General features: G+C 32.6%; 2 protein-coding genes across 3 annotated transcripts in view; one reads left to right on the plus strand and one right to left on the minus strand.

Annotated features, from left to right (window-relative positions):
• Positions 1-6,769: 6,769 nt before the first annotated feature.
• On the minus strand, positions 6,770-10,116 carry LOC120212639 (E3 ubiquitin-protein ligase MARCHF8-like). 2 transcript variants are annotated; one of them, XM_039210870.1, is made up of 7 exons: positions 9,728-10,116; positions 8,550-8,621; positions 8,376-8,443; positions 7,751-7,898; positions 7,576-7,659; positions 7,162-7,254; positions 6,770-6,883 (listed from the first exon to the last, which is right to left on the minus strand). In XM_039210870.1, the coding sequence occupies exons 1-7, from the start codon at positions 10,037-10,039 to the stop codon at positions 6,878-6,880; spliced, it is 783 nt and encodes a 260-aa protein (XP_039066801.1). In that variant the 5' UTR covers positions 10,040-10,116; the 3' UTR covers positions 6,770-6,877. The 2 variants fall into 2 exon arrangements, with proteins under 2 accessions (XP_039066801.1, XP_039066802.1); XM_039210871.1 differs by lacking the exon at positions 7,576-7,659 and having other exon boundaries at positions 6,771-6,883.
• A 7,464-nt stretch (positions 10,117-17,580) lies between these two features.
• LOC120212691 (40S ribosomal protein S4-like) overlaps positions 17,581-20,573 on the plus strand; it is a 30,014-nt gene continuing 27,021 nt past the window's right edge. The window contains exons 1-5 of the mRNA XM_039210912.1: positions 17,581-17,669; positions 18,301-18,378; positions 18,473-18,653; positions 19,034-19,131; positions 19,252-19,700. Coding sequence (XP_039066843.1) covers positions 17,667-17,669; positions 18,301-18,378; positions 18,473-18,653; positions 19,034-19,131; positions 19,252-19,680 — 789 coding nt within the window. The 5' untranslated portion in view covers positions 17,581-17,666 and the 3' untranslated portion in view covers positions 19,681-19,700. The remainder of the gene's footprint in view (positions 17,670-18,300; positions 18,379-18,472; positions 18,654-19,033; positions 19,132-19,251; positions 19,701-20,573) is intronic.

Here is a 20,573-nt window from a genome sequence, read left to right on the forward strand (position 1 = left end):
TGTTTTGATTTTTGATATATATATCTGTTACGAACGGAACATGTTTTATTTGGGGGGGTAATATTGGAGGATGTATACATGGAGGCTCATCGGCTGTGTGCTCAAGGCCTTACTTACCGGCTCTTCGGCTGTGTGCTCAGGGCCTTACTAGACTTGACGGTAAGTGTATGGTTCTAGGGAACCTACACATTTTGGACTTGACAGATGGGGTAGTGTTCATGTTTTTAAAACATGTTACATAAACCGATTTTACTGAAATATTTTATATGTATCTTTTCACTGGTTTTACGGGAACACACTAGATAACCTATTCTAATCTCCTGAACCTAGACATCCGAAATATTTCCATCTGAACTGAATATTATCTGTTACTACCTGAGATATCAATGGGACCTCAGCTCAGCATAAAGATCTATAAATATCTGAACCAATAAGGAAATATATGTTTACCTGTATCTGCATGTTCTTCAGCATCATCTTGTAGTTCTGTATTACTGAGCTTTCCGAAGCTCACTCTGTTATTCACCATTTCAGGTTAAAAGAATTGTATCAGTGCATCTATCGACATCAGTAAAGAAGTTCTTCCGGCGTTGCTTGCAGAGTATGATACACGTAATTAGGGGGCATGTAATTGTATTTTGTTTTATATATGAGCCTGAAAATCTGTTTTATTTCTGCATGCTGATAAATCATTTAATAAGTTACATGTTTTAATAAAAGTTTTAAATTTTCCGCTATTTTTACAGTGGGTCGCTCCGGTGGCCCTAATGTGACACTCCAGATCGGATCGTGTTATCTGCATTGGTCTAAGGGGGTTACAATATACATATATTATAGTTAATGATAAAAAATAAAAACAGATAGGTGAAAACTTACATCTAGGTCAATTGAAAATATGACAACACTTAAATCACTAAAATAAATCTAATAGTTTATCTATAATTGAATTAAGATTTTAATATTTTTAAACTAAATTTATTGTTTTCATATTTATTTTTTAATGATTATATATATATATATATATATATATGAAATCATCAAAATATAATTTAATATTCAAATTATAATCATAAGAAAAATATTTAAGATTCAAATCATAATTTTTTCTTTTGATTTTAAATTGTGCTCGTGAGTTCGTGTATAGGGATGAACATGGAACTCAAACCCAATGGGTTCTGACTTGACCCGACCTGAAAAAATCATAATTTTACCTTATATTTAGAGATAATTGCAATAATACTCCTCTCTATATTATTTTTTTAAAATTAAATCCATATTTTTATTGAATAATTTTTTTTAAATATATATATTATTTTAGATCGGGTCTGGTTGAGTTCGCATTTTATCTTAAAATACCGGGTCAGATGGAGGATTTATAATTTTCATATCAGGTTAGGTGGACCGAAAATCTGACCTGACACATACTCATCCCTATTCGGGTATGTTAAATTGATAATTTAATTTTAAATATAATTTCATATATATAATCATTAATAAATAAATATAAAATTAATTTAATTTAAAAATAATAAAACCTTTAATTAATTATAAATAATATATTAGATTTTTTTAGCAATTTAAGTGTTTTTATTTTCTCAATTGGCCTAGATTTAAGTCCTCACTTGTCTATTTTTATTTCTATCATTAACTATAATATATAATAGATAAAAATATTTTAATTGATTCCTAAATATATAAAAAAGATTAACTATAATCTATAAATTTAATACATGACTAGAATAAAATATTTTAAAGTTAATGCTCAAATTAAGGCATTAAACAAATTAAAAATAGAATCATGATCGAATTGCATTAAATAAAAATCCAAGGAAATAAATAATATACAAGTAGTGACCAAAATGAAAGAAAACAAAGCAGGGTGCCAGCGGTGTGAATACGTAATTTTACAAGGACTCGTACTCTAATTATACTAATTTTGTTAAGTGTCACGTCGACACTTCCATTAAATATTAACGTCAAGTAGCTATATTAAAACCATTTAAATAGTTCAATGGTCATATTGACGCAAATTTAAAAATAGTAGTCATTTTGTGACCATGCCCTTAGTTATGTGGTTATTTATGTAGTTTACCCTAAAATTTATTATTACTCATAAGTGTTCATACGTCAGATTTGAATATGGGACTAACACACATTGTGTTTATTAAAGTCCAACCCAAATTGGAAAACGAGTCCCAAACATATTTTCAAGCCCATCTATATTATTTTATAATTTTCTATAAAAAAGTGTTTATTTTATTTTTAATATAATATTTTTATTTTAATAAAATTACTTTTATTTTGTTATACGTTAATAACTTAATATATTTCAAATATTTTCAATTATAATATTATATATAAGGGTTAACTACTTCAAATACCACTTAACTTTAAGCATGTGCTTGTTTATGTCACTGACGTTTTAATTTTATAAATTTTAACACTGACGTTTATGTTTAGTTGCAATTATGTCACTCCGTCGTTTATTCATTAACGGAGCGATGACATGACATCTTTGTTCTGTGACGGCGATGACATGTCTCACTCATCGAAACGACGTCGTTTTGGCACGACCGTTTTAATGCTCAAAAAGCTCAAAACGGCGTCATTTTTGTTGATTAAAAAAATATTTTTTGTGGGATTCTAACCATAGACCTTTAAATTCCAAAGTGGTTTTGCATAAAATAAAGGGTCTCTCATGGAGCTCTAGTCCCTACCATGAGCTAATAGTAGAAAGAGGCATGTCCCTTCAAAAACCCAATCACTAGAATGCAATTGCTAAAACAAGCTCAAGAAGAAGCTGCCAGTAATCATAATTCATAACCAGAACAAATACTACATCAAGGTTTGTGTATTTAACAGGCTGTTATTAAATCAAGAGAAACTATAGAAAGAGCACTCATACAATGAAAACAAAATAGATTACAAAATTTTAAGAAACTGAAAAAGGTTAGCGTAAACTATATTTTACTTTCAAAAAGTCCTCAGAGATGCAGACAGTTCCATACAACAGCTGCCAATACAGTCTTACCATTACATCAAAACTGCTCATATGTACAACATAGTAGGAACTGAAAATAATTTCCTTTTCTCGAGATTTAAAAATTTTACTTCAAACCCCTTCAGGTGAGAATATCTTTTTTGCACTTTGTCTCAACTCTAAAGAAATGTTAAAGTCCTACCATTTTCTGCTGAATCGTTGAGTACACTTTCTTTCAAACAAATAGCATAAAAGATATCTTAAGTTGTTTGTAACTGTATAAAGACTGGAGTGAACCTGAGGTATCATGTTTGATAATGAAGTTATAACCGCTGATATTGATCGTTCCTTCAAAATAACAACATATTAACTTCTCTGAAAAAAAATTCTTGACTAGTATGACCTTGTCTTCGAAGAAAATTACAGTTTAATGAAAAATAAAAATAGCTAGTATTAAATGTTTTCACATAACTAAGATTCAAGCTGGACAAACATCAAACATGTTGAAAATGAAAGGTGCCTTCCCTAGTCAAAGTCAAATGACCATCAAGATGCAGTTCTTTATGCCATTGTTCTCAACACTTGCGAAAAATGATTTTCCTTCTAACGGGAACAAAGTGAGAAATAAATAAACATGCAGTGTGAAGCATTGCAGTTGCAGGGATCTGTCAGATATGCACATGAAATATGCAAAGCTACCATGAGTCACATCTATGTGACTTTGTGGGGATAGACATGTGCATAAAATATGAAAACACAAATTTGCAGAATACATAGCAACGCACTCTTTTATTTTTCTGAAAATAAACATAGAGTAACACATTTAAGACACAATTAAGTTTGTTTTGGATAATAGATACTTGAATAGCAACAAAGTTAAATCATTTTAAGTATACATTTCATATATAAAGAAAACGTGCCCTCTGAACTTCTCCAATAAGCAGCTCAAGCAACAAGTAAACAAAGATGAAGACATCTAAGGTGTCTAACACTTAACAATTATGCAAACAAATTTTTTCTAATAGTAAGTGAATTCATATAAAAGAATGGAATCGAGAGCAGGTAATTTTTATCATAACATCTTAATGACATTCACTTCCGGTTTGAAAAGTCATTAACTAGCACCATTCGTAGCCAACTGACAAAGACATTTTCAAATGTTATAGATATGGGATGTAGCAACATCATGAACACTAAAAACAGACGACTATTAAATGATTTCAGCTGATAAGAAGAAAACACATATAACGAGTCTTTCTAAAAAAACATAGTAAAATCAGAAAAACAATAGGACCGATCTTCAGGTCTTAATAATCAAGACGGTGCAACTTCATTTTAAAAAATGCCAAGGTTTGCATTATTCTCATATCCAGTGATTGGAAACACAACATTTAATTTAGCAATCTAAAGTTAAATTGAATTGAAAGTCAAGGAGATCAACACAATGTTTACACTTGCAGAGAACTTTTATGGAGGTTGCTTTAGGACAAGTGAAACATTTAAATTTCACAATTTCAGAAGTCAGTCCAATATACTTTTCATTTTACACCGTCAAAGAACGGAAAAAGGAAAACCATGAATGAAGGCACCTTGCAGAAATTAGATTTTATGGACTGCATTATATTGAAGCCTGAAGTTCAGATAAACATTACTCAACAAAAGAAACATTCACTTACCATGTAGGTGCTCCAGCCATTAGCAGGAATTATGTTTTGAGGTCCAGTATTGAAGGAAGGGAATAAAGTTGCCGTTTTTATCTTAAACTATTTTGATATTCTTCAATTGCTTGAAGAATTATTCTCTTTAGCCTTGAATTTCAGTGGGGAGAGGAGGGCAGGTTATGGAAAGACAGAAAATGCTAGTGCTTCCTTTTCCAAGCAAGAAGATTTTCCTGCTTGGGCAAGAGATGTGAAACAATGTGAAGAGAGGTACGAAGTGAATCCGGAATTGGGATTATCAAGTGCTGAAGTTGAAAAAAGGAGGCAGGTTTATGGATGGAACGAGTTAGAGAAGAAAGAGGGCACATCGATATTTGAACTGATTTTGGAGCAATTTAATGACACATTAATTAGGATATTATTGGTTGCTGCAATCATATCGTTTGTTTTAGCTTGGTATGATGGTGATGAGGGAGGGGAGATGCAGATAACAGCTTTTGTTGAGCCACTGGTTATTTTCTTGATCTTGATAGTGAATGTTGTTGTTGGAATATGGCAAGAAAGCAATGCAGAAATAGCGTTGGAGGCTTTGAAGGAAATTCAATCACAACATGCAAATGTAGTTTGAGATGGTAAGAAGAACTCAAATTTGCCCGCTAAGGAACTTGTCCCAGGTGATATTGTGGAGTTGAGAGTTGGTGATAAGGTTCCTGCAGATATGCGGGTTTTGAGATTGATAAGCTTTACTGTAAGAGTTGAACAGCGTTCATTGACTGCAGGGAGTGAAGCTGTGGTAGTGATGAACATTTATAATAGTTTTGTTAATGTTATTCAGTTTTTAAGTTAGTTTGGTGGTTGGATATTTAACATTGGATTCTAAAAGTCTATGGTTTGAACCTAATGAAAACTATTTTTTATCAACAAAACGACGTCGTTTTGAGTTTTTTTAGCATCAAAATGGTCATGCCAAAACGACATTGTTTTGATGAAGGAGTCATGTCATTACCGTCACGGAACAGAGATGTCATGGCATCGCTCCGTTAATGAATTAACGGCGGAGTAACATAATTGCAGCTAAACATTAATTTCAATGTTAAAATTGGCAAAATTAAAATGTCAGTGACATAAACGAGTCCGCGCTTAGAGTGAGTGATATTTGAAATAGTTAACCCTATATATAATTATACTTTTAACTTTTAGATGATATAAATTAGGATAAATTACATGTTTAGTTTATAAACTATCAATTTTGATATGTTTTAGTACCTAAATTTTGAAAATTTTCAAAATCATACCTAAATTTTAATATTTTCATTTTAGTACCCCTGTTCAAAATTTAACGTTAAGTTTTGAATTTTTTTTAAGTTTAGGTACTAAAATGGACCAAAATTGATAGTTTATGTACTAACATGTTAAGTTTTTAATGGCGGGACACTAAAATGAAAAAAAAAACTAAACATTAGGTATGATTTTAAAGAATTGAAAGTTTAGGTAATAAAATGGACTAAAACTGATAATTTAGGTACTACATGTGTAGTTTATCCTATAAATTATATACTATATTAACATCTTTTAAAACATCTTTTAAATTGAATTTCAATTAAGATGTCAATAATCTTTAGAGTAGGTGATTGAAAGATAATGGTTAATATATCTTCTCTCCTTAAGTTATGGGTTCAATACCTATTAGGAGAAAAATTTCTGAAACAAAGGAAAATAAAAGTAAGAGGAGGACAAGTTTTTAAGTTAGTAGAATAAATTTTAGAGAAATTAAATCAATGGATCAAATTGAACTAAACAAAAAGATGAATGACTAAATAATAGAAAGAGGAGGACAAGTTTACCATGTAACCATGGTGCCATCTACATGAACATCTACTTTTTTTTTTAATTTGATCTTTAAACTTAATATTTTTTTTCTAACTTAATCCTTTTGTATTTTGTTATATAAGACAATCTCAAAAGACCATATCAATCCAAGTTCAAATTGCAGAATTCTGGAAAATAGTTTTAAGTTGTCAAATTAATTCATGTGCAATTACTAATATTTTAATTTCATAGATAAACAAAATAAAGAAAGAAAGGAAAACTCATAATCACATTTACACTAGCTTCCGAATTCCTTGTTTTAAATTCAGAGATACAAAGCCACACTTTCATTCATTACAACTTGGGAAATTGCCTTCTGCAATTTACAAAAACAAAATAACTTGCTTGTCAAGCAACCCAACAGCCTCCTTTAACCCTACAAACAAGAGAAGAAAAGGAATCGATTAGATTGACAGAAAAAATGAATGCACCATCACCCATTTTGAATCACAACTTAGAAGGCTATTTGAAGCACCTTCAATGGCAGAAAAAACTTGTACAACTTATTCTAGAATCTCAATTATAGAACCAAAGGATGTCTTACAGAATCACACAGTTGATTTGCCATTAGAGAACATTATGATTAAAGGTTGAAGAAACATCTTCGATATTGATCATGACATCAAAGAAAAACAACATCTACGCAGAGCTAACCTGTCTCCTCCTTTGACTTTGTAAATACCATGTGCGAGCCACCACATAGCATGGAAGAAGAAAGCCAGCAAATTGGAGAACCAAAACCTGAAACTGATGACCCAGATTCTAATTCAGTCTTAGCTTCAAGCAAAACAAATTAAGAACTATAACGTCGCTGTTATCACTTATATCAACAGCATTTTAAATGAAAATTTTCAACTTATACACATAAACATAATTTGTTTTGTAGTTCGGCGTATTCACCTTTACATCACAGCAAATACGTATGACATTTCTACGGCCCAGCCCTGAATGTTACCATGTAAAATATATGCATTTGTATGGCACAATGTACAGACGTAAACAATAAACTGTCAACCGAGGAAATACTATGGTGCATTAGATATTCCAAAGATGTTACTTTGTACTCACATTAATCAAAGTAGATGACTCCTGGATCATGCCAGAATCTCTTGTCAACATAAGGACTTGGCGTAAGAGCAAGATGATAATCAACTGCAAACAAACCGACACAACTTTCCAAACATGAGACATATTATCATTCGTAAGTAAAGAATCTCTAGAAATAATAGTCTTATTTGCTTACAATAAGAGCAACCACACGAAGACAGGCAAGGCTACTGCTATTTGCAGCAACATAATCTTCGTACTCTGATTGGAGTAGCTGGCTTTGAGAAGCAGTTAACACTAGAAGGTGTGAGTCACGGAGATCGATACGCGGGCTCCAAGCTTGCCTGATTACAAAGATTATGCCAAAGAAAAAAATAACGAAAATGAAAAGGCAGGGCCAACGCACAAGATCAGAGCTATCGATGAATTGACATGCATTTCTAGAGATAACCTTCTGAACTTGAAACCAACCAAAAGACATGGACATTTTATTTTAGAAGGAACGAACTGAACAAATCATTGTCCTAATCCTCACATATTTTTCCTTTTCATCTTCCCCTTCGTTTTCAAATACCTCCTATGGTCCACTTCATGTTTTAGATAATAAAAAATGGTCGAACGTAATGCGTTGTAGATATACATTACACAGGTTTGCCAATAAAGAGCTAATATGCTGGCTGATATAAACCACATAGATGAATTTTCAAAACTGGTTTATAATTTGTGCCGCCTTTTGTGCAAGGCAAATAATGTCAATAGAATTATAATCATTCAAAGGAAAGACACAGGGGTAGAAGGTGTAAACCAAAGAGAGGATTTACCTTATATCGATTGCCAGAAGGTCAGGATTGCTTCTGGTCGGAGGCAGAGAATAATTTGGTGAAAAATCCTGATAAAAATTAGAGCAATATTGTACCCATTATCCATCAATGATGTACTTTTTCTCTCTTGATATATGCAAAAATTAAAAGAAAAGAGATAAAAGCACCTCCAACCTGTTTGCATATTTCGCAAGTTATGTCACCTTTCTTGTTGCACCATCTTTGAATGCACTTCCTGTGCGCAAACTGAAGCAAAAAAATGAAATTGATAAGTTAAAAGATACTCCAATTATCTCAATTAACAAATGTATATTAAACCTGATAACCATATAACCAAACTATCAAGAATAGGCTTCAAAACTCAAAACACATGTATCAAGTTGAACCATTAAGTATGCCAGGAAGAACAGACCAACTTAAATGCAGAGAGAATACAAATACTCAACTTAAAAACTATTTATATGAAAGTATAAGCACAGGGGCTGATATCGGAGGAAAAGGTTCATTTACATCATTGATTTAAATAGCAGTCCGCTATCGGAATAGCAGCCATTGAATGAGGTAAAGGTGTCCACGATCATGGCAATCGCAATAATCACAACAAAAAACACGACCAAAACCACAATTTAAATCCATGATTTACATATCAAGAACTGAAACTCGCATAATGTTTATCAGGCAGTTAAAGTTCCCTTAAGGAAATGAGGAGTTCGAGTAACACAGCTAAGCATCTACTATTCCAATGCCAAGTAGAAGTCATGGAAATGCATGAAAGAGAAAGCAACAGGTAAATGTATGCTGTTTTTCTTATAAAATCTCTTACGAAAATAGAAAGGGACAGAGTTCGAATAGTGATAATTGATGATTTCATATTGAAGCTTAGGAAGTAACGTATGAAGAGAGAGAATAAGTCAAAAGGAGACCAGAAAAAAGAAAACTACATAGAGAAGCACATGCCAAGAAATTGCTCACTTTCCAAAACCAATAAAACATCCTAGAAAACATCATATCACCATGGCTACATAACTAAAGCCCAGCTATATGCTCACCCCCATAAAAACTAAGTTGTGTATTTTATTAATGATATTAAAAGTACATAATGCAATGAGCCAATAGCATAGACCCAGCATTAGGTAGACAAAGTCAAAGGATCAATATATTTTAATATTTTTTTTACAACCAGCCCCTCCCCTTACCACAAAAAGAAGAGTAAAAAAAAAACAGATGGCAAGACCAATAAAACATTCAATCAGAATCATCTAAGAAAATAATCAAAAACCCAGAAATAACAACTTAAAAAAGATAATTTAACAAAAAAAGAAAGGAATTTCAAATCCAATCAAAGGAAAGACCTTTAGAGTGCCACTGCAAGCACAAGGAGCTTCCAGAGAAAGGAAATCATCTTCCTCTTGACATATCCTACACTCCACTATCTCTTTCATCTTCTTTGAACAATACCCTTTTTTCCCTTCTTCTTCTTCTATTAGTTTTCCACCATTATCACCACCACCACTTGCTTTCTTCATAGAAAGAACAGCATTAGTATCCCCAGTTGTGGCAGCAGCAGCTGAGTTGGGTTGTGCAACTTCACTCACTGAAGAAGACTCATAACAAGGTGCAGACGCTATGATTTTGTCTACACACACCATGAAATCATTCACCATTTTTTTTTCTGTTCACTTTCTCTCTTTAATGAGTTCTTTTGGGCTTCGAATGTACAGTTTTTTTTTGTGGAGAGAGAAAGTGGGGAAGTGGGCGGTTTTAAAAAGGTGGTGGTGTTGGCGGAATTTACGAAAAGAGACCAACTTTGTATGATGAAAATGCCCTTCTGCTGGTTTTTATTATCTATTGTGTCCCAAGTCCCAGCTAAAATATCTTTGACTGCCTAAACCGGTTCAACAAGCTTTGTTAGGGGTTATTATATGAGGGCCCAATAAAAAATTTCAAGCCAGTTGAATTGATGAATTATATTTAATAACTTAAATTTTTATTTAAAATTTATTTAAATTAAGTAAAATTTATGAAATTCTAAATAAATTGTTTAAGTTTTTATTTTAATTTAATTACAAATATTTATAATATTAATTTATTTGAATTTAAACGATTTTTTATGATCATATATAATATATATATATTTTATATATTATATACATATTTTTTTTTTCAAAATGGTTGAGTTTTTCTGACCCTTAGGGTGCGTTTGGTTCACGGAATGTAAGATTACCAGTGAGAATAAAAGATTACCAGGTAATAGGATTACTGGGAATGTTGTATTTTGAGTTTGGTTGGTTTAGCAGGAATGTAAGATTATCGTGTTTGGTTAAAGGAATAAAAGATTATTGGAATGTATATTTGACCAAATTATCCTTATTATATATTTGTATAATATTACAAATTGTAAAATATTTTTATATTTTTTTAAAAAAATTAAATTCATAATATTTATATAATTTTTTTTACAAGATTAAAAATATAAAAAATGTTTAATGAAAGGGTAAAAAAATTTTAACCCATGAACTTCATATAAAATTTTAATTATAGACTTTTTTTTGTAAATTTAAAATAATTTAAGGATAAATTTGTAATTTAACCTTCGTAGAATTTTTATTATTCAATGACAGAAGAATGATATTTTTGAAAAAAAAAAATAAAAATTTAAGGGCATTTTAGTCCAAAACGCCGGTAATGTTACAATATCTAAGGGAAGAGAGATAATAACATTCCCGGTAATATACCCCAAAAAATCTACTATTGATAATAAAACATTACCGGGAATGAGATTCCCGATCAACCAAACATCCCATGAGAATCTCACAATCCTTAAATCAAACACCCCTTAAACTTTACCATAACTACGACCAACTGTAATTTATTGCTATTTAGCTTGCCGGTCAGGTTCCGGCGTAAACGCAGAAATTGTCAAAGTCAAATAAAACCCTTTTCCCTGCATTACATGTTACATTCAAAGTTCAAACATTGAGTTTTTAGGTCTCCAGGACTAATTCTTCTAGGGTTTGTTTTGAAACTAGTATAAGAAGGCCGCCCGTTTTATACCAGATTAAATTTATTTATTTTTAAATACTATAATGATTTTCAAATTATTATCGCCATAAATTAGTATATTAATCTGATGGAAGTTTTATAATATACAATTGAAAGTTGAAAGACGATTAGTAAGTAAAGAGAAAATAAAATAATGTAGACCAATGGACCCTATCAAATGATTTTTTATTTATTTAAATTTCACACTTGAAGCCTATTATACAAATATTTTTACTATGGGTCCATGAAATAATTCCGAGTATGGCAATATATTAATATTGTTTATGAAATCTAAAGTTTTTTAATAATTTTAGATAATTATAAAATATTATTTGTTTATACTTTATTAATTACTGATAACGTCCATACTTTATACATGTAACTGTTAGAATCTAGAACCTTAAGATAAGACATTTTGTTTAACTATCAAGGTCATAAAATTTAAAATTATAAGCAATGGACTATTTTTAATGAAACATTTAATTTAAATGCCCTCAAAAAATTTAAGAAAACTGACATGCAGAAAAATAAAAGGATTGTATATAAAATATGAGAGTTAGACCTGGCGAGTTTGGGAAACTTAAAAAAAATTATTTGGATTTTCGTCAACCCTCCACATAATAATAATAATAATAATATAATAATAATAATAATAATATAATAATAATAATAATAATAATAATAATAATAATAATAATAATAATAGCGTTGCCATGAAATTGGGGATGCATATGTTGTTGTATAGTTGATGGGAGGATTTAATAATGGTGAGTTGGGGAAGGGTGGGTGCAAGTGGGGGTTTAATATAATTATTGAGGAACAATATGGATAAGGGAGCAAGAAGAAAAAAAGAAAGAAAAATAAAGGTCTTGCATATGATCATTAGTAGAATAAAAATAAGGGTAAACTACTTATTTAGTCACTCATCTATTATTTGTTTCTATATCATTCAGTATTTTTAAAAATTATACTGAAAGTTACGTTTCGTCTTCGTTTTGATACCCACCGTTAAAAAATTAACGAAACAAAAAATAGAAATGAAACGTAACGTAACGTTAGATCTGATTACAAAAGAAAATAATTAGATTACCAAAATCAAAATAAAATAATAGAAAGGTGATAGATAGGTAGTTTACCCCACAACTAATTCAATACCTGTATATCAATATTATTATGAAAATAACTAACCATTAACTATGATTTCTCTCGGCCCTTTGTTCCTCGGAGGGTGTCATGGTTATAGCTATTGCCGGAATCCGATGTACGATAGGAGTTTCTTATATTGATTTTTGTCTTGGCTTACCGGTCCACTTTCCCGATTGTTGTTCAAGCCGATGCGATACTTCTGTCCTCGTTTCTTCTAATCTCGTTGGTGGCATGCTTGTTACCACCAAACGCAAGACTAAAATCATTTTTAGGAATCGAGGTTTGATTTTACTTTTGATTAAATGAGTTTTTGAAATAACAATATATGCGACCAATTTTTGGGAACTAAGATTTTCTATATTATCCCATATTCGATCCAAAATAATCCACCGATCTAAAAGTGTCACATTAAGATATACATGTTTCTCTATATTTCACAATGTTCATAGTATAAACATTCAAGTTACAATATAAACAAGATAACACGGTGAGTAGTTTATCAATCTTAAAGATTAGGTGTTATCAAGTACATGAATATCGATATATGTTATATGAGTCATACAAATTATCTATATATTAACGTAATAGTATCATAAGTTACACATTAAATAATATTAAGTATCATGAAAGAGTGTGTATACATAACACATTTCATCATTGATCCGAATCATTGGTACCTTTTAATGTTTAAATCAGATTGTTTGCTTCTTGAGTCTCGTATATATCAAATATTAAGTACCTGAATAATAGTCGTCATAATATTAAGTTTTCATGTGTTTTTTCCGACTATACACTTGGTCATTAACTAAAATAAAGCATGTTAGTGGTCATAATATTAGGTGTTCATGTGTTTCTTCGATTGTGCAGTACTTGGTCATTAACCAAAATAGAGCATGTGTATTACGTATAATCAAATTGCCGTTATAGTTATGCATTATCACATTGTCATCAAAATCCACAGAATAGTTGTGAACTAGGCCCTAGCCAACATCATAGTTATTTGCAAACTTATCAGTTTTATAGATGTTTTAGTCATTTCAAATCTTATACCCCTTTACTAACATATTTAAGAACATACAAAAGATTTAGTGTTTTATGGAAGGATTTTAAGGCTTGCTACTACAAGAAGTATCAATACTATAACTAAATATTGATGCTCAACTAGGGATATTGATAATCATAAAGGGTATCGATACTAAATGATCATATTAATTTCACAAACCTATTTAGCAGTGACGGAGCCATGTAGGCCATCCCCAAATTTTTTTACCATTTAAAAATAGGGATAATTACCAATTTAGACCTTTAAATTTTGATTAATTTTGATTTTGCACCCTTATTTTCTGTTGTTAATTATATTTTGTCCCCCTGAACTAAAATCCCGGCTCCGTCCCTGCTATTCAGTATTGCTATTGACCTAGGAGTATTGATACATATTCTTACTCACCTAGAAAAAGTTTATTTTTAAAGGATATTCTTACAACATAAATACTCATTTATAGTGTATCGATACTCAAATCAGAAAAATCAAAATAAGGCTTAAAAAAACCATTTCGATTATCCTTTAGACCCATGTTTCAAAACTCCAACTAGTTTCTAAATTTGTTAACATGTCTTTTAGCATTGGTTCTACAACTTAATAACATAAAAAAATAAAGCATCATAAACATATTTACCTCCCAAAACACTTAACATGTAATACATTATATTTATGAATTTCATGGTGCACTTTAAAGTTAAATGTGTACTATATGAATTTTCAACAACTACCAACTCTCTTTCATAACACTCAAACACCTTGGCCTTCTTCTTATTCTTTTAGGCGATGTTTTGACTTCTTGAGCTTTCAAAAATATTGAGAATGCTGCATTAACACTTGTATAAAGATGACTCGAAGAAAGAATAAATCAAGGTACGATTGTAGAAAATATTTAGCTTCTCGTTTTCTTGAATTTTTCTCATCTAACCTTATTTTTTTCTATCAACCACAATTGCTAAACTTATCCATTTTTGTCTTGAAGCTCATGTGATATAAATATTATTTTTCATATTCAATGCGTCTAAATGATTTGATTCAATAGAGAAAGTTATTATTTTTTCATACCAAATTTTAAGTTTTGAATATGAGAAAAGATGAAGAGGGAGAGAAAGTTTAAAAATATGAGATCACCCCTTTATCTTTTATCCCTTAAAAGCATATGTTAAGAAAAAAGATTGTCTAAGATCTCAGGTTTGAATATCGCATATGCATGATGATTGTATCGCAATAGCATGATTTTTTAAGCTTTACATGCCTTCTAATATAGGTAAATTATCTTTAGGGCATCCTTTTTTTTCCAATCCTTAATACAATAACTCTTCTTTACCCCTAATTGGGCTCAATCTATCACTAATTAAGCTCAAACACTTGATAACTCTATTCCTCTCATTAATTGGTTAATCTTTGCCTCAAAGATTACAACTTTATGTCATCCTTATTTCAATCCTTAATACAATAACTCTACTTTTACACCTCCGGTTAGCGAATGAACATTGACTCAAAAGTTTGAATTATTATATTTTTATTTTTTTTTTAAAAATGAAAGGACATAGGTAAAAAAAATCTAAGTGTTTAGGGTTAATTTTTAAAATCTAAGATTTACATCGGTGTCCAAAATAATTTTCCTCTCTTTCTCTTTCGTTTCTTTATATTTTTTCTCTTTAAAACAAAAAGAAAAAAAATGAGTCATAGAAAAACATAGATAATTGATACTTCTTGTGCATTTATTGAGTAGTGATTTTTTCTTCGATAATGAGTAGTGGTTTTTTTAATAGTTTAGGATAATTATAATGTAATATTTGTTTAAAATATTTTTTGTTTATTGATAATACGGTTGTAGATTGAATTGTTTAAATTCAAGACTTCTAAAAAGAATAACATTTTCTTTGACCCTTGAAATCACGTAATAAGTTATTGAGTGGTGATTTGATCCAAATAAACTTGAGCTTAAGAAAATTTAATCTCGAAGACAACCCAATTAGAACATGTCTGCACTTGCTTGTTTGTTACCCTCGTAGCTTCAAACATTTATGATGTAATGACAAAATTCGATTAAAATAAAGATTTGGTTGATGTTATTAGGTTAAAGTTCGATCCTTATCTGTTTGTTCTTACGATGGAATGACTGGGCCACCTAATCCACAAATCTGTTTCTGATGGTGCTTGGACTCCCTTGTTCCTTTCAAGAATTTGTCCGGGGCTTTCGCACCTGTTCTGTGCCGATGACTTAATTCTCTACAGAAAGGCCACCGAGGATCACGCTAAGGTTCTACAAGATGTTCTCAATGTCTTCGGCTATTACTCGGGGCACAAAATAAATCCGACAAAATCAGGTCTTTTTTTCTCCGAACACTTCCCCTGCAATCGCGTCAGCCATATGTCGTACTCTCGGGTTTACTCAAGTCCAAGATCTTGGATCCTACCTCGCGTCCCGGTTATTCACAAGCGAGTCACTTGCAATTCGTTTCAATACTTGATGGCTAAATTAGAAAGAAAACTTAGCAGTTGGTCCTCTTCTATGCTCTCCTTTGTTGGGAGATTAACCCTTGCTAAGTCGGTTCTTGCTGCAACTCCTACGTACTTTATGCAATCGAACCTCCTCCCGATTAAGGTTTGTGGAGACATTGGGCGTTTATTTCGAAAATTTCTCTGGGTGTCTGATGGTGTGCCTCTTGTTAATTGGAGCAACATTTCCCAACCACAATCTTACGGTGGCCTAGGCCTTCGCTCCATGCACCTCTCCCACAGCCGGTGATGACAGATGCTCCTGGGCTGCTTCAAGAAATGGGTTGTACTCCACAAAAAGTGCCTATAAAGCTCTAATGCAACATCATTGGGGGCGCACTCAAAACTTGGATTGGCTAGTTCCGTGGAAGACAGGCGTCCCTGAACGCATAAGATGCTTTCTATGGCTTTCTTTGCGTGATAAGATCCTATCTAATGTGAATCGCCACACTCGGCACCTAACTGATGATGCCTCCTACCCCTTATGTAGATGAGTGGAAGAAACGACTATTCATATCCTTCGTGATTGCCCGGATACAAAACTCCTTTGGGCCTTCTTGATCGATCACAGTCAACGGGGAGCCTTCTTCAACCTTTCCCTTGCTGACTGGATTTTAACCAATCTGCGATCCAAAAATGTTCTTCGAGGCACGAATATTCCATGGAACAAGTTTTTCTCCTCGCTAGCTTGGCAGCTATGGAAAAGGCGTAATGACTTTATCTTCTCAGGCACCACTCTTTCGAACAGTAACCTGCTAAGTCGAAGTCTCCATTGGGCTAGACTGTATGAAGACCCTAATAGCTCTCATGATCACCCCACTTGCTTGCCTATTGAAGACTGCGTCTGGCATGCCCCTCCCTCCAGTTGGATTGCTCTCTACTCGGACGGTGTTGTTTCCAGCTCCTCCTCCCTCGGCTCGGCAGGTGGTCTTCTTAGAGATTCATTTGAAAACTGGCTTGGTGGTTACACTCAGCCCCTCGGAATTACAACTGTCATTCAAGCTGAATTATGGGGATTGCTCGAAGGTCTCAATTTGACTTGGACACAAGGCTTTGAAAGGATTCAGTGTCAGATCGACAATGCTGAAGTTTACTCCATCTCCAAATGCCCACTCTATCCCTTTATCCCCTGTCCGAGCATTTGCCTCCCTCCATGATCGGGCGTGGTTCGTTGATTACAAGCTTATTCGTCGTGGTGCCAATACCGCTGCTGATACGCTGACCAAGTTCTCTCTCCAACAGGATGCTGCTCGTTCTTTCCTTGGTCTTTGCCCGACTTTTCTGCAGAATGTTTTGCTTAATGACAAAAGCAGCAACTCTCGGGTTGCTTGATGAGTTGTAAAGGCTTGCTTTCATTTACCATTTAAAAAAAAGTTCGATCCTTTATCCGAAAGCTAGTTGGGCCTGAATCCGACCCGTGAAATTCAAGTCGGGTATAAACCCTAAATACCCAATATATAATGATAAAACAAAGCTAGGGTTAAATCTCCCTCCCGTTCACATTTTCATAAGAACCAAAGCTTTCAGCGGAAACAGCCGCTTCCTGCAATAAAAAAAAAATGGTTAGCTTCTTCCTCCTTTTTGAACTTCACCTCACTCCCTTGGATTTGTTCTGATTATTTACTTATTATTTCAGTTCACATACTTCTTGTTTGCTTTCAGTTTTCCTGTAAGATTTGTTTGATGAGTTTGTTGCATCACTGTAAACTTTTACATGTTTTTATTGCAATTCTCACTTAATAAATCGAAGAAATCTCTTTCCTTTGTTTTGTAACATTGTTTTTGGCTGATGATTATTTTTGGGTTATTCACAAAATTGTTTGTTTTTTTCTTCTAATGTCTGGTTAATATCTGACTGTTGGGTGGCGATGGAAGCTTTATACTTCTAAATATTGTTTTTCATGTGATTGAAAGAAAAGAAATGTAGTTGCTGAAACTGAATGTTAGATCAAATGTTCCTATCAAAAAAATGTTAGATCAAATGTATGCTTTGGTTTTGTGTTATGGTAGTTGTGAAATTTTTAGTGGCTCTTATGTATTTTCCTTATCGTAATAATATTGGTAATTTTGTTATTTTGAATGTGTGAACTATCCTTTGTGTTAAATTTGGGCCGAGATATTATTTTTAATGTGAAAATTCTTGTGCTTTTAGACTCTAAATTGTTGTTTTTGCTTAAACTTTTCTTCATACAGGCTAGAGGGTTGAAGAAACACTTGAAGAGGCTCAATGCCCCTAGGCATTGGATGCTTGACAAGCTTGGTGGTGCATTTGTATGTTATCTCGAACATTTTATTTATTTTTGCTTAATCACCAGTTTGATGTCATCTTGTTCTGATTCGGTGTTATTAAAATTTGACCATCCAGGCTCCGAAGCCATCATCTGGACCCCATAAGTCGAGGGAATGCTTGCCGCTCATTCTAATCCTGCGAAACAGATTGAAGTATGCTTTGACATACAGAGAAGTTATTGCTATTCTTATGCAAAGACATGTTATGGTAGATGGGAAGGTTAGGACAGATAAGACCTACCCTGCAGGTTTTATGGGTATGTTGAACTGACATTGTTTATCAATTAAATTGCTTGTAGAATTTTAGTGTCTCGGATTTCTGCATGTCGTCAAGACCCTACACTGAAAGCTAGTGTTACTCTGACTGCATTTATCTTTAAGTACTTGTATTAGACACCTGATGCATATTTGGATGTGTGCATGAGAATACGATCTTTTTAAGTACGTGTAAAAACTTGGAAAAATTGAAGGTACTCATGTTAGAAACATATCCATGCTCAACATTTATCCTAGGTTTTGCAAATTTTTACGTGGGTCACTTATCCTATTTTTGAAATTTGTGGATACTACCTATAGCTTGTATTTCAATCTCACTGAAATTTATGGGTCTTAACCATCCCTTATTTTCTATTAATAGATGTTGTGTCAATTCCCAAGACAAATGAGGACTTCCGCCTCCTTTATGACACTAAAGGTCGTTTCCGCCTTCATGCCATCACCGGTGATGAGACCAAGGTTTGTATGAATGGGACCTTAGTTTGTTATAGTTCTTGTTACTATGCTCTATCTACATATTTTATCCCATTGATTGTATTAAAATGATTTACCTAATTTTGTTGTTCTTATGCATTGCAGTTTAAGCTCTGCAAAGTTAGGTCTGTCCAATTTGGCCAGAAGGGTATTCCATATCTCAATACCTATGATGGACGCACCATTCGATACCCAGACCCTTTGATCAAGGCCAACGATACCATCAAGCTTGACTTGGAGAGCAACAAAATTGTTGATTTCATTAAGTTTGATGTCGGGAATGTTGTCATGGTCACTGGAGGAAGGAACAGGGGACGTGTTGGAGTGATCAAGAACAGGGAGAAGCATAAGGGTAGCTTCGAGACAATTCATGTGCAAGATGCTGCTGGGCATGAGTTTGCAACTCGTCTGGGCAATGTCTTCACAATTGGTAAAGGAACAAAGCCATGGGTTTCCCTTCCTAAGGGCAAGGGTATCAAGCTGTCGATCATCGAGGAAGCAAGGAAGAGGCTTTCTGCCCAGGCTGCTGCTTAAACCTATCTTATCTAGAGTTTGTCTAGAAAGAATTAGCCTGTTTGATACCTATGTAAGGTTTATGGATTTGTTTTTAGTAACTTATTTTTCTCTTTAGAAATTTAGTTTCATACTTTTTGGTTTGTGTTACATTTCAACTATCATTTATGCATTATTTTTCTTGCTAGAAGCTGTTCTCTTTACCCTAGAAACTAATCCTTTGTGTAGGCATATGTTGACAGTGTTTTAATGAATTTAACTGTCATTAGCCTTGGGAACTATGTCCATTGACTAATAATATATGTTTAGTTCAGTATATAAACAAATTTTATAAACAATTTATACTTGTCAAATTTCAATGGATGAATACAATCCATCTTATAGATGATCTATAATATTGGCCTACGAAAATTAAAAAATTATTCTGAACAAAAACATAAACACAAGTTGGAATTTATCAAATTTTATCTTGGTTTGATTCTAGTTTAATCCACATAAATTAGCTGAAACGTTAATGTCAAAACACTTGTGAAACCAAGTGGTTCCATCAACATGAAACGAATCAATTATCTCCTTTCAATCACAAAATTGTAAATTAAAATGTTATTTAAATCGCAGCTTCAAATTATTTTAATATATTACATGGAATGGACCAAGGGAAAAAATATGGGATGAGATATATAATACATTTCATTTAAGTAGTGTTTTCGTCTACATTAGAAAAGCCGATCGATCTTGAGAAAAAGAAAATTCATCGTTTCCTCCCTTCCCAATTGGTAAGACTGTTTATCCGACCTTTTCATCCTCTTTCCCTATTTAGGAAACGGTTAAAAGTATTGAAAATCTTTCGAACAAATACTACTTTTTAATCATCCCAGGCACAGACTAATAAAAAAAATGTTAGGACTCTTGAT

The sequence above is a fragment of the Hibiscus syriacus genome, unplaced genomic scaffold (genome assembly GCF_006381635.1).
Source record: "Hibiscus syriacus cultivar Baekdansim isolate YM2019G1 unplaced genomic scaffold, ASM638163v2 tig00110015_pilon, whole genome shotgun sequence".
In the NCBI taxonomy this organism is placed as follows: Eukaryota; Viridiplantae; Streptophyta; class Magnoliopsida; order Malvales; family Malvaceae; genus Hibiscus; species Hibiscus syriacus.

What these genes read in the sequence shown, in the direction of transcription:
- LOC120212639 (XM_039210870.1), bottom strand. Translation starts at nt 10,039, where the DNA reads ATGGTGAATGATTTCATGGTGTGTGTAGACAAAATCATAGCGTCTGCA. An exon ending in CTTGCAGTGGCACTCTAAAG is followed by an intron (nt 8,622 to 9,727) that starts GTCTTTCCTTTG and finishes TTTTTGCTTCAG; the next exon opens with TTTGCGCACAGGAAGTGCAT. An exon ending in TTCGTGTGGTTGCTCTTATT is followed by an intron (nt 7,660 to 7,750) that starts GTAAGCAAATAA and finishes GTTTGTTTGCAG; the next exon opens with TTGATTATCATCTTGCTCTT.